This window comes from Anopheles maculipalpis, chromosome 3RL (genome assembly GCF_943734695.1).
Source record: "Anopheles maculipalpis chromosome 3RL, idAnoMacuDA_375_x, whole genome shotgun sequence".
Lineage (NCBI taxonomy): Eukaryota > Metazoa > Arthropoda > Insecta > Diptera > Culicidae > Anopheles > Anopheles maculipalpis.
The window spans coordinates 12,321,776-12,337,867 of record NC_064872.1 but is presented as its reverse complement, the minus strand read 5'-3'; the positions used below and the strand labels follow the sequence as shown (position 1 = coordinate 12,337,867).

Genomic DNA, 16,092 nt, shown 5'->3' with positions numbered 1-16,092 from the left:
TCCAACGGTATCCGTCCCGATGGTGGACGTTTGAAGGATGCAGTAAACGGCAACGTACCCTTCGATGTGCATGCCAGCAAGGAACCACTCACTACTACTACTACTACTGGGCCGACAACACAGCAACAAAACAGTCAGTCAATGGTGGCGGGCAAGTGCTGTACGGTGCCACCGAACAATCGTTCAAAATTTATGAGTACAACACGCTGCGATGGTTACGTCGGGAGTCGCATCGCGTCCCGCTACGATGAAGACGAAGAGGAGGAAGACGACGATGCTGGTGGGGAAGAGGTGGATCCCGACGGTACAATTCCGGAGGAAGACGAAGAGCTGGAAGAGGAGGAAACCAATACGGTGAATTACCATGCTCCAGCATGGAATGACCGGAGGAGTTCCACTGTCACCGCCACGAGAGAGGAAGTTCGTGGCAGTGTTTCGCAGAATCGCACCCGTGCAAATCGCTATCGGCGCGCCTTCGGTGGCAGATGGTAGAGGGTATTAATCCGATACGCTAGTACGCTTCTTCATCCTCAACGGCTTTCTTTTTTTGTTTGTTAGTATTTTTCATCGGTTTTAGAACAATTCCAATCTATTATTTGCCGCAGGTTCACACTTCCATTTGGCCTTTTTGTATTTTGTTATATTTAAATATGTGTTTTAAGTCCAACGGGGTGGTATCGATCATATGGATGCGCAATTTGATTTAATCAATATTATTCAAACCGAACGCCATCATATAATGGGCTACAATTGTATCTAGAATAGCGATCGATCGTTTTGATGATGATGATTATGATGATGAGGGCCACGTTTACCGCCGAATGCCTCTCAAAAAGGGCCAATATACTACACTTTCGGCAAGGGTGCACACAAACACAGGACACACGTGTAACGATTGTATGTTGATATCACTTTATTGAATCCAATGGTATATTATAAATAGCGAAATATATATACAATTATCTCTTTAATTTAAGTCCTCATTTAAAAACTTCCTTCTTCTTCACGTGGTCGTCTAACAGATCATAATCTTGCGAACGTTTTTTTCTGCTTTGCTCTGCTGTGAAAGCGTCTCTTCGAAGTAAGGCTCACGCCAATTTCATTACAAAACTATCTAAATTTGACTTGTTACAAGTTTTTCGTTTTTCTTTTCATCTTTTTGAGCCTCTTCGAAACAGCGGCTGGCGTCACCTGTAGCCTGTTGGCCAACGCTTCTAGTGTTTGTGTACGATCCTGCTCCAGCAGAGCCAGAATGGCGGAATCTTCGAACTTTTTCGGCTGGCCAGGACGTTCGTTGTCTTCCAGGTTGAAGTCACCAGCCTTAAACCGTGCAAACCACTTGCGGCACGTTTGCTCAGCCAGTGCATGTTCGCCGTACGTTTCCAACAGCTGCCGGTGACTTTCTGCGGCAGTTTTTCCTTCCAGAAACAGGTGGAGCAGCACGCTCCTTAAGAACACTTTATTTGGTTCAAAGGAGGACATCGTATTCGTATACGTTTTCCTGTAATGGAAATTGGACCAAAAATATGTGCATGTAAACAAACCACCCAACCAACTAAACTGCATACTGACAGTGCGTGAGCGAGACAGATAGACTTCCAACGTGGCAACTTGAGAAGGGGTCTCCTTGACGACGAGTTTAGTATAAAACTGCAGGGTAAAATTAGAGATGCTACTAAATAGCTAGAAGGTTCCTTGCAAGTCAGAGGCAATCTCTTCAGCCTTTCAAATCTCTCATGTGTCGTTGCCTTAAGAGTGTAAATTTATCTGAAAAAAAGAGAAAAGCTCTTTAAAACGTGGAAAAATGTTAACGAGAGATTACGACAGTTCCCTGAAGACGCAAGCCTGCCGAGCCCCGAAACACGGAGCGGAACACGTAAGTAATAAATCAAAATTAAATCAATAAATCATACATAAAGATTACGCTTCGTGTATCGAAACTTTTAATCATGAACTTAAATGTTTAAAAACTAAAAACTCGCTTCAATTAAGACAAAGTAGATTTATTAAATGAGAATAAACCAGCTTTATTATTCTTTTTTAAATACAGAGCTTTTCGGACGATAGAACCGCACAAGCGACTTTTGCAACAAACGCAGTGGAAGATGGTTGTAAGGCCACAAATACGCCACAAAAGCGGCATGACGCGTAGACCAACGGCAGCACATGATATGAAAACTGCAGCACATGGAAGCCTGCAGCATTAGCGGAAGGACGGCAATAAGCGAAGTATAAAACTGACCCGTTTACGCGCAACCAGAGATGCATTTTGACAGCTCGATCATCGTCATGTGTTGCGCTACATTTATCATATTTTGGCACACAATTGCGTACATAAATACGTCAATCGTGAACTCAAACATGAAAAAATGCAATGCCTTCCAAAGCCAAAAGACCCCCTCCCACGATCTATCCGACCAACTAACGAAAAGAATGATTGCGACAGAAGGTTGCAAGGGCTCCTGGCAGCTATCATCTTTCCGCTAGTTAAACCGGAGGTGGCCTCGTAAGGTGCAAGGTTTGCATGCTTGGTCTGATCATCGAGCTATCAGAATGCATCCCTAGCTGCGTTTATACGCGCCAGTCTACACTTTGCTTCTCCTGTAAGCAAAAACCTCCTATCGATCCCTCCGTTCAACTAACAAAAAGGATGATTGCGACAGAAGATTTCAAGGGCTCCTGGCAGCAATCATCTTTCCGCTAGTTGAACCAGAGGGATCGCATGGAAGTTGTGCTTATCATGCTTATGCTTATGTGCTTCCATGTGCTGCAGTTGTCATATCATGTGCTGCCGTTGTTCTTCCGCGCCATCCGCTCGCCGTGTCGTTTGTGGCCTTTGAATTGTCTTCGGCTGCGTTGTTTAATGTCGTTTGTGCAATCCTATCGTCTCAGCAAGCTCTGTAATATATTTATCACGTATTAGTTTTTGTGAACATGGTTTTTAGATAGTTTATGCGTAGAATTTAGATTCTTTGTAATTGGTTTTGCCTGGCACAGGATTGTCACGATCTTGTCTGTTTTCTTTGTCCCACACGAGCTACGGATCGGTTTTGGAAGAAATATGTCCGGATCAAGCACGTTATGAACAATTTTGGCTGGTCTAGGCATATCGTCCCTATCTAGTAGGTGTGGTGCCAACAGGAGGAATAGTTGTTCGGCCCATCCCGGTAAACCACAGCTAGCAAAGGCCAATTGCCAGCATGGTAGCCCGAGATGGGCGACACACATTCGAAAATAGGTAGCAAATGAGTCTGCCAAAAGATGTCCGGTCATGTTTCGACTTTCCACTAGATAAATTTTGGGGATGGAAGTGCCAGGTGTCGATGGATAAATGAGATAAATTTTGGCCTCGTCTACGATGCTGTCAATTTCGAACACCTTTTCCGGTATGTTTAAAGGAAGGTTTCGAATATGAGCCAAACGTGGAATTTTAAAATGTCCTACACGATGTTTTTCAAATTTCGAGTATTGATAAGTCCACTGAATATTTAGTCCATCCGTTGATTGGTAAAATGTTTTCATGTCACACGGCAAACGAACACCGTTTGCAACTTCCCACGCATTGATTTGGGCAGTCTGGTAAGGCACGTAGGATTTTGTTTCGACGTCTTTCACCTTGGGAATTTTCTTCAATGATTCCACAACTCTAACGGTAAGGTCCAGAAAGTAACGTCCACTGCAAATTTCGCGGTTGGCCATCGTCGAAAATTGTTTTGAACCGTAGCGCAGTGTAGACACGTCGATCGCACAGCCAAGCTTGATGAATAATGATTTCGCTGTGCTTCGTTGTGCTATATTATACTTTCGCTTCGTCCAATGTGTACTCGGATGATTTGTTGGAAATCATATGTTGATAGCTTCTTTTACTGTATACTAGGATGATTTTTTGGAAACAAATCATCCAAAATCGTTCAAAATCGAAAACCATCTAGTAAGCTATGGTAAAATAATTTTCTAGACTGCAAACATAACCAACAATTGTGCCTTAACTGTAGAGTGTTTTTCGTCGAATTTTCCACAGCTGGCAGGGACGTTCGTTGTGTTCTAGGTTGTCACCAGTTTGGCCAGGTACTAATGGTATATTTGATGGTTCCAGCAGTCTAGTCATGCATTAAGTAAAGCTAAAAATATAATTAAGTACTGAAATACATGAAATGCAAAACATTTGCTCGATAGTGTGCCGTACAATTGGTCTGTGAAAAAATGTAAGCTCTCAATTTCAGGATATTTTAGGATTTTTATTTCTGCAAATGCTCAAGAAAATTTTCCAAACACGCATGAAACATTTTGAGCATTGTAATTTCCCATGCTCCGCGCGGTCATTTGAATTTACGCTTCGTGTAACGTCACTCGTTACAGCCCATGACCATGCAGTGGTACCAGTGTGATGTCCTTGATGTGACATTCAGCTGAATTCAAGATCGGTCTCGGAAAATCTTACCAAACAGACGTTTGGAAACAATCAGCTTGTTCTGCTTCCCTTCATTCTTGTTGGAATTGGCCTGACGAAATTGGTTCACTTTACCCTGTCCTACAATAAGAAGATTGTATCGATCGCAAAAATGGCTCTCAATAAACTCAGCATTGAAAACGTCGATCTGAAGGGCAAACGTGTGTTTATGCGGTGAGTAAAGTTGCAGCAAGATGTGGTCCGTAGTTTTGGTGAAAAATAATCGCTTCAATCGTGCCTTTCTTTTGGTTGTTTCTTCCTCTTCCCGCACAGTGTTGATTTTAACGTTCCAATCAAGGAAGGTAAAATTACCAGCAATCAGCGTATTGTGGCCGCCCTCGATAGCATCAAGTTTGCGCTCGAGAAGGGAGCCAAATCGGTGGTACTGGCGTCTCATCTCGGACGTCCGGATGGTAACAAAAACGCCAAGTACACGCTCGCTCCGGTTGCGGACGAGCTGAAGAAGCTGCTCGGGCGTGATGTAACGTTCCTGAGCGATTGTGTCGGCGCTGAGGTGGAAGCGGCCTGCAAGGATCCGGCGGCCGGTTCGGTTATTCTGCTGGAAAATGTTCGCTTTTACGTTGAGGAGGAGGGCAAGGGTGTAGATGCTAGTGGCAATAAGGTAAGCAGCAGCCCATGGGAACTCGCTTACCGCTTAGGAACTGCTCGTCGCTTATCACCATTGTAACCGATCCCGATTGCTGTGGTGGTTATAAAAATAGCCAAGCTTTGTTTACTACGATTGGGCTGTGTTCGATTCGTTGCATAATAATTCACTTTCCATCTCACGTACCTTCGTTCTCCGTCATCCGCAGGTCAAAGCCGACAAAGATAAGGTGAAAACATTCCGTGAAAGTTTGGCCAAGCTGGGCGATGTGTACGTGAACGATGCGTTCGGTACGGCTCACCGTGCGCACAGCTCGATGATGGGCGAAGGTTACAGTCAGCGGGCGGCCGGTCTGTTGCTAAACAAGGAGCTGCGCTACTTCTCGCAAGCCCTCGACAACCCACCGCGTCCATTCCTGGCCATTCTGGGCGGTGCGAAGGTAGCCGACAAGATACAGCTGATCGAGAACCTGCTGGACAAGGTGAACGAGATGATCATCGGTGGTGGTATGGCGTTCACCTTCCTGAAGGTGTTGAACAACATGGAAATTGGCGCTTCCCTGTTCGATGCCGAAGGTGCCAAGATCGTACAGAACCTTGTCGACAAGGCAAAGAAGAACAATGTGCAGCTGCATCTACCGGTCGACTTTGTGACGGGCGATAAGTTTGCGGAGGATGCGGCCACCGGTACGGCCACGGTGGAGGGTGGCATCCCTGCCGGCCATCTGGGGTTGGACATTGGACCGAAAACGCGCGAAGCATTCGCGGCCCCGATCGCACGATCCAAGATTATCGTCTGGAACGGTCCGCCCGGTGTGTTCGAATTTCCGAACTTTGCCAACGGTACGAAGTCGCTGATGGATGGCGTTGTTGCTGCTACGAAGGCGGGCACGGTATCGATTATTGGTGGCGGTGATACGGCTTCGTGCTGTGCCAAGTGGGGCACCGAATCGGAGGTTTCGCACGTATCGACCGGTGGCGGTGCGTCGCTCGAGCTGCTCGAGGGCAAGGTGCTGCCGGGTGTGGACGCACTCAGCAGTGCGTAAAGCGGACACTATTCATTAAGCATACTCAAGTCCCTGTGTCGTCTCGTTATTCATAATCATACATATTGTAGCAGGAAGGTGTGTGTGCGCGTGTTGCACAGTCAAGTAAAGTCCTTAAATTATGCCATCACACGTGTGAAAAAGTGGGACGAAACGTTCCCTGTTCGTTCTAATGAATAGAATATCTAGAATCAAATACGTGTCTACATGTTACAATGTTCTTTTATTGTGTTGAGAGATACTTTCGAACTGAGCGCCTTTTTTTCATCGAACTGTACAACACAGTCAAATTCGTCACGAAAATCACGGTCTTTGGTCGTCACCTAAGGCGTCGATTTCTTCCTTCTTGTTCGAATGTTGAGGTTAAATCTATTGAAGCAGCTTCTTCTACGTATTATACACCGCTGAAAAGAGAAAAAGAGGAATGTGATGGATTAGATTAACCTTCCGGGCACCACAATTTTAACGGCATAGCAATACTCACTTGAGGTTTTAGATGTGATATTAACGCTGCGGAAGTATTGAAGCATCGAATACTTCCTCCAATAATCGTGGTCGTTAAATTGTACCTCCATTTTGCTTCTGAACCGGCTGCTTTCTCGGATGCAGGATTTCCCCAAGCTGCACCTCTGATGCTGTTGAACGTTCGAGATGGAATGACATCCCATTCAGCAAGAAGAACATGGAATAGCGGTATGAAAACACAGCACTGTCAAAAGTGATCGATTTTGTTGCTTCGAACAAACGATAAGATCGTTATTGTACAATTCGAAACTTTTAAAAGAATTGTGTGTACAAGTGTGTTTTTTTTGTAACAATTATATAAAAATTGCATTTTAGTATGAGTTCTCTTACACGTTTTGTTAATTCCAGTTTTTTTTCGTCCCAGTCAATTTGAACCGTCAGTTTTGAACAGTACAATCGACGTAAAATCACAAGAAGCAGCACTATTTTTAAACATTTTCCCATATGATGAATGGATCGCCAAATAACGTGTTTTTTAACCAGGTGCCGCATGATTAAAGCATCATTCTTGAAACAAAAAAATAATACATTTCTTTCATTTTACTAAAAATGTGCACAAACATGTTGCGACAAATTATTACTTTGTACCAATTTGTATTACTATATTAACACTTTCACGAGGAAGAACTTCAAAACGTAATTGTTGTAGGATACATCCGTGCGTCCGATCCTGCATTTTTGAACAATCTATCCATGTAATTAACAGTACAATTTCTTTCAAAAGTTTTGCTGCTGCTGCTGCTGCTGCTGTTGCTGCTACCCGGTTGTTGCTTTTACAAAGGGCGCTAATTGCGCCCAAGTACTTCAGCCTGGTATGCAAGTATTGCTAGTATAATTGAATTTCTATTAAGTGATGCAGCGTATCCGAATTTCGATTTGTGCACAAGATTGTGTGTGATTTTAAAAAAACAGTATTTATAACTATTTATCAATTATGCATACGAGCAACAACACCTCACCTCTTCCTTACCCCCTTCTCTTCGCACGCCATATGGGTTTTTGTTTTGCTTTTAATTATTTCATATCTTTATTTTGCCATTTTTGATCTATATAAAAATAAATACTTAACCTTCTCTTTCGTTACAGCTATTCTGCGCACATGGGATTTTTGTAGGTAGCCCACCACATTAGTATGTGTGTTGTGAATTAGTTTGTTTGCATTTTGTTGGGGTTTTTTTACCGCACTTTTTTCATAATTATCTACACTAGCAGCGCAGCAAACAAAAATTGTTGTTTCGTTTGGAATTTTATCTGCACAAAATCCATCTTTAGTATGATTTCCATTTTATCCACCATAGGTTTGTTAGCATTTTTCTAGCACGAAATTTTACGTGTTTCTTTTGTCTTGGGTGTATCATATATAGCCCTTGCCCGCCCAAACTTCATCATCTTTATCATTCTTATTTACACAAACACAAACATTTGAAAAGGCCTCTCTCTGTCTTTCTCTCCCTCTCTCTTCCACCTAACAACAAACAGATGTTGATTCAACATTCATGTTTCCTCATCACATAGCCTTTGCATTCGTTTCATAACACGCGCAGCCATCTTCGATCGATAGAAAAACGTGTGTTCACTCCTTTCACAGCACCTTACGAAACGAAAACAAACGAAACAAACCTACTCTAATAATCGGACCTCTTTCCCACGTGCACGTGGATCACGCTATCCTTTTTTACCTCGCAATTTAAGATGTGCGTATGGTGGTAGTAAACACAATTTAATACAAGCCTACACAGAAGCGCGCCATTCTACAGTTCTAATCAGCCCTTTTCCTTAGCTCTTCAGCAAGCTTAGCTTTGTCCGTTGTTTGTTTCTATCTAGTCTCTACTGTATTTCCGCTTCAGTCACATACAAACTGATAACAAACGGAAAACCCACCAACTATAGGATCGGCCTACTTGGTCTGTCTCTATAATTCTCTCTCTTCTCTTCTTCGCTCCGTTTCAAATGAAAATGAATGATCAGCAGAATGACGAGAAAAAAAAGGATTCCTACATGGTTTAGCTTCTAATTGCAAATATTATACTGCCTCACTCCTTTGCAATACTTTTCCCCTTTGCGTTCCGTTTATAACCCAAGCGCGCAGTGCAAGACGGAGCAGTTAAAAGATGCATAGTTCTATAAAAAAGCTATATCGTGTGTGTCGCGATATATTCCAGAAATTGATGTTTATTTTACACTGCTGTGTGCACCTCAGCAGATAGAGGGAATGGTAAATAATTGGCCAGTCAATCTGCAGGTAAACGATTAAGATCAAGAGAGAAAGAGAAGCTCTCCCTATTGACAAAATTGTCTTAATAAACACTATTAAGGGGGTTTTGTTAATACAAATTTGTCTTAATAGTGCCTTATAAATAGGCAGATTTTTTCAATAGGGAAAGTTCTATATCACGCTTATTTAACCGATATTTTTTTATCTCTAAACAATTGGTGCGTCTAACCAATGTGGGTGGTGTGGGTTGCACGAACTTTTCCCGATGAAAAGGTTCGGAACCGGACATGAACCAATGTGTGATGGTGGGTAAAGCATTTAATCTACACGATGCGACAGTGCGGAATTTGTATTGCAAGGAGAGGCAGGAAAGCTTATGTGTGTGTATGTACGTGTGTGTGTGTGTGTGTGTGTGTGTGTGTGTGTGTGTGTGTGTGTGTGTGTGTGTGTGTGTGTGTGTGTGTGTGTGTGTGTGTGTGTGTGTGTGTGTGTGTGTGTGTGTGTGTGTGTGTGTGTGTGTGTGTGTGTGTGTGTGTGTGTGTGTGTGTGTGTGTGTGTGTGTGTGTGTGTGTGTGTGTGTGTGTGTGTGTGTGTGTGTGTGTGTGTGTGTGTGTGTGTGTGTGTGTGTGTGTGTGTGTGTGTGTGTGTGTGTGTGTGTGTGTGTGTGTGTGTGTGTGTGTGTGTGTGTGTGTGTTAGAACGTAAAAACCTTATTAGTTTTATAGAAGGAAAGTATATTCGTTGTTGATTGGACTAGAAAACAGGATACTTCAATAGATACAGGGTTATCGAGAATACAATGTACAAGATCATCGTGATAATGATCAGTTCAAGTATACTATTCCGTGCATTTCTATATCTCACAGATTGAATCAAAAATGTATCTGAACAAATTAGTATCTCGATTCACTTGTTTGTTATATCCTCGAAAACGTTGCAAAAATTAAAAAAAGCAAAAATTAATTCTACAACACCTCCGTTGAATCATTATCGTGTGATGCTTTAAATTTATGGGCTACGCGACCAACATGCCAAGATGTACCATTAATGTTTACCCTACTGCTTTTCATTCCTATCAAAGTAAGCGACGAAAAGCAGGGAGATGCCACAAGGACGAGCAACCTTTGATAACGTTAAAAAAAACAACAGGGAGAAAAGCTTGAAATGTTCCAACAATGGACCATATATTCTTCACTTAATTACCACACCCCACATGATGGGAGGCACCTACGGGGTTCAGTTCTTAGTGGCGTTGACATAGGAAGGACTCTGGAGACACGCCGGAATGTACGATTCTCTACTTGAAACTGCTAATACTCTTCGCTACAGGAGCGAGCCCAGTATACGGGGAAGAAGCACCAGGAATATTAAAAAAAATAAAAAAAATACTGAAATTCTTATCTAACCAACAGCGGCGTCGGCGGTGGCAGTGTATTCGAGGGGTCTCCACTTTTCGTGCTTTACTATTTAAACATGATGGGACGGGTGAGCAAAAAGGGTAATCAGTGTTGGCCATTTTAGTATCCTCTTTTTCCAATTCAAGAAAAGAGAGTAAACGCAACATAAATTGCGTCCCAATTGGTCGCGATGAAGGTGTTAAGGTCAAGCATTCCCACGGAGGACAGAAAAAAGAACTAATTTTCGTTAACGACTATCATGGGTTAATGTATCCCTCCTCTGTGTGTGTATTGTATGTATGATGGGAGCGGGGCTCGTAAAACTTGGCAAAGATATAAGTGAACTTAAGGTTACCTTCCGATATACGCTTACTAAACAAATAGGAAACAAATCGGTTTGTTAAAATAAAAAAAGGTGGATAATTGGATATGGGACTATTTGCTGGTCCGTTGTGTCCAATACACACGCACATTCTCTTACAGTAAACCACCCTTGCGACCGAACAGCAGCGAACTGATCGTACCATACACGCTCTGACCAAGTGAACGACTTTCCTCCTTGACCTCCTTGGTTGTCGATGGTAATTGCTGGTTCTTTCTCTGACTGTCCTTGCCATTTCCGCTGCTCGAAGTCTTTGTTGCTGCTGCTACTGGTTTGTTACCGGCAACCGTGCCTAGATCGGGTCGAACACCGGGACGGCTGGAACCGTTCACCGTGCCAAGATCCGGCCGCTGGGAGCCTCCGTTGGCACCGTTTAGCAGATTGCGGCGCGATTTTTGCCGTTGCATTTGTTTCAGCCGTGCCGCTGTCGTTGGTGAGGCTGTAGCGGAGCTGCTGCTGGCCGCCGTTTCCTTCGTCCGTGGTTCCGATTCGTAGCTAGCGACGGATGAACTGTCCGAATCGGAGGACGCGGCCGTACTGATGCCACTGCTTGCTCCCGACGACGAAGCCATCGACTTCAGGCTGTCGTGCGATAGTCCCTTCGTCAGTACGGCTTTAATGGTTTCCTTATCGATCGTAACTAGATCGTCCTGCTGCTGGTGATGGTGCTGCTGTTGCTTGCGTCGTTGGTCCTGTAGATGCTTCAGGCTGGTTAGCTGTGCCATCGGGCTGCGACCACGACCGGTCGCTGCCGCCGTATAGAGGGCCGATGTACCGTGAAGCGCTAGCGGACTGATGCCCGGTGGATGCTGGGGTGGAAGCATTATGTTCTCCAGTCCGATACTTTCCACCTTCTCCATGATCTTAATGGAGCGAAGGGCCTTCTTTTCAAGCCGCGACAGTGCGACTTTGTTGCGGGATATTATTCGCGACGGACGATCGGCTAGATCAGAGGCGGAACCGTGGGCGGCTGGGGTGGTGTTGGTTGTCGAGGCGACGAACCGCTTGCGGAGGATGTCAGCCGTCGATGCTAGCAGACCGGATAGAAGTGGGGGTTCTGGTGACATGGAACGAGTCGGTGATCCATCTGCAAATAAGTAAGTAAATCATTTATTAAACGTTGTGTACGCGTACACGTTTTCTGTCTGATTGCCGATGAGTTTTGACACATTTCCATACGAAACTCACACCCTTTTTTTTTGGCAAAATCAAAGTGTGCAACGGCTTTTACACATGTTTAAAGCACTTGTTTGAGAACGGTAACTTACCAGGGCTATTGCAGGGAGTCACCGTAGGTGAAAAGTTGGGCCCGGCGGGTGTGTTAAGTGCACTGGGTGTAACGGCTTTAATGCCCCGTTCGTTCAACATCGACGCCAGTCCCATGTTAACGCTGAACGTCGAGCAAGAATTGCGCCGTGATAGGCTCGAGCGTGGCGTTGATGGAGCAGTAGGTTGACGCGTTGGACACTCGGATGCCATCTGGGAGGACATTTGCGAGGGTGGCAAACTGAACGCAACGGCCGTCGTACCATCGTCCGGATGCAGTACCGTGCTGTTGGTGTAGGTGTAAGTGCAACCGAACGATTGGAATCGTTTGCCAGGATGATCTTCCGTATCTTCGTCCTCTTCGACATCGGACAGCGAGTACGTCTGTAGACCGAGTTCATCTAATCCACGGCCACCCCGTATCGTCACACCCGGACGCTCCTCCAGCAGACCGCTCAACGTTGGCGTTGCCAATCGTGACCAGTGGTGAAGCGTTTGTGAGCCCTCGATCGGTTTCACAATCTGCAGTTTCTCTGGAAGACGCCACTGCCCATTGCCGCTACCTGTTGCCGACGAGGAAAGCCCCGAAAGTCCCGATGAACCGGTCGACATAATACTGTCCGGTGTTCGGCATCCGAGCGGTATACCCGTTGGCTGCTCGTCGTAGCTGTACGTGCCGAGTGGTGCGTGCTGTAACATGGCGCGCCTAGCGAGCACCTCGGCCGGCGTTAGACGCTTCAGTGCCGCCTCCAGATCCTTCGCACCCGGAGCACCCGGGATTCCGGTTTGTGCCGGGCCAGGATAACCATCGTCGGAATCGGCCGTAAGACTTTCGCGCGAATAAGTTCGTCCACCGAGTGAGCTGCCACCTCCGTACATGGTGCTGTATACGGAAGAACCGCTCTTGTAGGAATGGGTCATCGTTGTAATGCCGGCGTTACCACCACCAATATTGCTGCCTGTTGTGCCACCCAGCCCCGGGTACACGTACGGCGCCATCCGTGGCTGCGAGGAGGAACTCATCGTCATGGAACCGAGCTGCGAGAAACTATCACTAAATCCGTTTGGATTCGCACGACTAGCGGAGCGTACGGTTTCGAACACCTTCCGATAGGCGGGAACTTGCTGTGTGCCGGTAGCAGACATTAAGCCTCCCATCATAGAACTAGCACCACCGCCGAGTCCTCCACGCACCGAATCAATGCCGGAATCGAGGCTGTGCTCCGAGTATAGTGAAGTTTCCATCATCTCCGACTGAAGCGAATCGGGTGCTGCAGGCATTCCCGTAATGCCGGGAATGAGTGAACTGCGGGCGAGCGGTTGTGCACGTTTCCGTTGACGGCGTAGCTGTTCCTGCGTTTCCTGTAGCAGATTTAGCACCTCCTGGTAGCGTAGCTTAAATTCAGCCAGTTCACCGGCAAGCAGATTTTGGTTTTCTTTGGTAATGCTTAACAGCGATGATGCTTCCTCGTTCTCGGATGTCAACTGGTGCAGTCGTATCTCGGCCTCGGCCAGACGGCCTGTAAGACTGATGATCTGTTCATGCTGCAACCGGTTTTCCTCCTTCAGTCGTTCGAGTTCCAAATCTAAACAAGTAAAGAAAGTATTACGAGAGAATTGCATTAAAGGCGCTTGTAAACCAAAGCAAGTTTCACTCATTTGAAACATTCATTTCAGTTGACTGAGTTGACTGCTCAGTCGTTCGATTTTTGGTCCTACAATCTTCTGTCAAGTTCCATACAAAAATTTGAAATTATCGTACGACCAAAGATTTTACAACTGAGCAGTGATTCTAGCCTTAACGAGCTAGCGTCATCGACTAAATACTAGATACTTACTTAAACCATCAAACTCGCTATTGGCCGTAGTAAGCTGGTTCGCGATGTCCGCCATCAGCCTGCGCTCCTGTTCCTCGCACTCGTCCGTTTCCTTCACCAGCTGGGCCGTTTCGGTGCGCAGCGACTTGTTTTCGTCTTCCAACTGCTTAACCTTCCGCTGCAGCAGCTCCAAGTTGATCGACTTAGATGCCGTCGGTGTGACTGCGTAGAAAGGAGCATACGTGAGGGCGGATTAGAATAGGAGGAAGCTCTTTTTCCCTTCTCAGCCAGAGCAGAATGGGAGCCATAAACTTGAGCGAAACGGATCGATGCGTACAGAATAGGCGAATGCAAAAGCATTTCGTCGTTGTTGTTGCTGCTACTGATAAGCTGTAAGCAGCATTTGGACGCTGGTAACACGGCATCGACATTGAACGGACCAACGCCATCGATAGGCGAAAGGCAGGTCAGCAGTAGACCGTTTCGTATGCTTATCGCCTTTTAAACACAGTGTTGTGGGAGCACTAGTACGGCTGCTACTATAAATTCATCTAGAGACAAGCCCCTGAGTTTGCTTGTGCCCTTTCGACTAGACAAAAAAAAAAAAACATCCACAGCAACACCTCAACCACAATGAGAGTCTTTGTACGAGACCAATTATCAATCGAAACCCATCACCATAATCCTTGGGGAGATTGGGCACACAAACACATTGCACACAAGAAGAGAGTGAGAGCGTTTCCAACCGCGTACAGAACACCTTCCCGACTGGCGGATGGTTCCGTACGGTACACACGATAGAGCGCTTTTTTCCGATGTCGTAACCAGCTTTTTCTCGTGTGCTTTTTGTGCTTTCTCTATCGATTTTCAGTTATTTTTGGAGATTTCTGTTTTTCTGTTCTGTTTTTGCGGGCTTGGAGGAAGCCGAGGACTCGGAAGGACACGATTACAACACACAGAAAAAAATCGGCCAAACCACACGCCACGAGCCGGTACCGAATATCAGACAAACTGAACAACGAATGTGCCATCGATTTTTAGCTCGATATAATTCCATTACCGAACAGAATGTTTTGTTTTGACCGTACCGTACCACAACAGAGAAGGCTATGGAAATATTACCGTAGTTGCTTTTGCCGGTTTACGTGTCGAAGAGTTTTAAAATTAGAACACTTGCCACTGGGTATATGCAATGCACTGCTGAATCCACCCTTGATGCATTCGTACTACACACCCAAGGGCCTAGTCTACACAACACGGCTACACCGGAGCAAATGATACATCCCTATATTGCGGCGCAAAACAGTCGCTGGACTGTTTTCTTAGGGGAAGAAGATTTCCCCTAAAGGAGAGATATGGCAGGTTTGAAGATGTCAAGTTCTCGGCTGTTTTATCTTCGCACCGCGAGAGTACGTCAGGCTTTAATCATATGGTGCAAACATATGATGCAACGCCATTTACTTTGCTAAGTGCACACTTGACGCTACGTTTTATTACGGCAGAGATTAGACGAATCACAACGAACGGGTTGTCCTTTTCTACATTCGCGCTTGAAGTTTGTCTTTGGAAGGTTATTATTGTTCACCAGGTGAGATTTAATCGAACCGTTGGCAATAGCTTTCACTCACGTCGCTTGATCACACACCTATTCCAAGCACCTTCGCTTCGCACCTATGCTGTAGTTGTAAGCACCTTCGGAGCTTACACTACAGCATAGCTGAAGATTATTTTTCCCGCTCCTGTGATAGCGAATATCGCAAAGAATTGCATCAGCTTTGCAAAGATGGTGCACGGAGGTTGGCATGGCATGGAAAGGCGCAAAATTTGCTTTGTTATGCTACAAATACTCTGTCCCCGTCCTACGCCCGATGATAGTGGGATGTGAGTGAAAGTGTGCTGTCGAAACTATTAATTTTGAAATCCATTCTGCTGTCAAACAGGGTCACAAAAAGGGCAACACGATTAAACGCCAATCGCGCGGTTGGAAAAGCTGTGGCGATTTTGTGTGTAAACTAATATACGATGGCCATAAGTGAACTCACTGTAAATCCATAGGAAGGTGAAAATAGATAGTTACTAGGTGAGATAAAAAAACATACCATTCTCACTGGTATCGTCGGCATCGTTCGTCAGTATCCCGATCAGCTCGATCTTTTGATGCAGCTCGTGCGAGAGCTGCGCCCTGTTTTCGTTCGTCGTTTTTAACTCCTGCTCCAGCTCGGCAACACGGTTCTCGAGCTGCGTATTCTGCGCTAGTAGCTCCTTGCCAATCTGTACCGTCAGCTCGAGGTCCTTTTCCTTCTCTTCCAGCAGGCGCGTTACGGCATCTATATCATCGTACGCGCGGGTCATTTGGCTCACTCGGTTACCGCATAGGACTGTGGATGGG

The 16,092-nt window shown here is 45.4% G+C and overlaps 4 protein-coding genes across 11 annotated transcripts in view; 2 read left to right on the top strand and 2 right to left on the bottom strand.

Moving 5' to 3' along the window:
* Positions 1-501, top strand: part of LOC126563823 (epidermal growth factor receptor) — a 371,336-nt gene extending 370,835 nt beyond the window's left edge. For both annotated transcript variants that reach the window (XM_050220587.1, XM_050220585.1), the window contains exon 8: positions 135-501. In XM_050220587.1, the coding sequence (XP_050076544.1) occupies positions 135-492 (358 nt within the window). In that variant the 3' untranslated portion in view covers positions 493-501. The remainder of the gene's footprint in view (positions 1-134) is intronic.
* LOC126565129 (peroxisomal biogenesis factor 19) overlaps positions 1-16,092 on the bottom strand; it is a 349,045-nt gene that overhangs the window by 7,459 nt on the left and 325,494 nt on the right. The window lies entirely within an intron of this gene.
* LOC126564763 (phosphoglycerate kinase) lies at positions 4,546-6,140 on the top strand. The gene is made up of 3 exons (XM_050221863.1): positions 4,546-4,624; positions 4,724-5,072; positions 5,266-6,140. The coding sequence occupies exons 1-3, from the start codon at positions 4,563-4,565 to the stop codon at positions 6,100-6,102; spliced, it is 1,248 nt and encodes a 415-aa protein (XP_050077820.1). The 5' UTR covers positions 4,546-4,562; the 3' UTR covers positions 6,103-6,140.
* LOC126563922 (trafficking kinesin-binding protein milt) overlaps positions 10,710-16,092 on the bottom strand; it is a 139,470-nt gene continuing 134,087 nt past the window's right edge. For all 7 annotated transcript variants that reach the window (XM_050220726.1, XM_050220723.1, XM_050220727.1 and 4 more), the window contains 4 exons: positions 15,803-16,081; positions 13,725-13,925; positions 11,889-13,472; positions 10,710-11,707 (listed from right to left, as the gene is read on the bottom strand). In XM_050220726.1, the coding sequence (XP_050076683.1) occupies positions 10,716-11,707; positions 11,889-13,472; positions 13,725-13,925; positions 15,803-16,055 (3,030 nt within the window). In that variant the 5' untranslated portion in view covers positions 16,056-16,081 and the 3' untranslated portion in view covers positions 10,710-10,715. The remainder of the gene's footprint in view (positions 11,708-11,888; positions 13,473-13,724; positions 13,926-15,802; positions 16,082-16,092) is intronic.

Excerpts from the sequence above, each read along its gene's own strand:
- LOC126564763 (XM_050221863.1), top strand. The coding sequence starts at position 4,563 with ATGGCTCTCAATAAACTCAGCATTGAAAACGTCGATCTGAAGGGCAAA. Across the intron at positions 4,625-4,723 it reads GGCAAACGTGTGTTTATGCG|TGTTGATTTTAACGTTCCAA; the intron begins GTGAGTAAAGTT and ends CTTCCCGCACAG. Across the intron at positions 5,073-5,265 it reads TAGATGCTAGTGGCAATAAG|GTCAAAGCCGACAAAGATAA; the intron begins GTAAGCAGCAGC and ends CGTCATCCGCAG.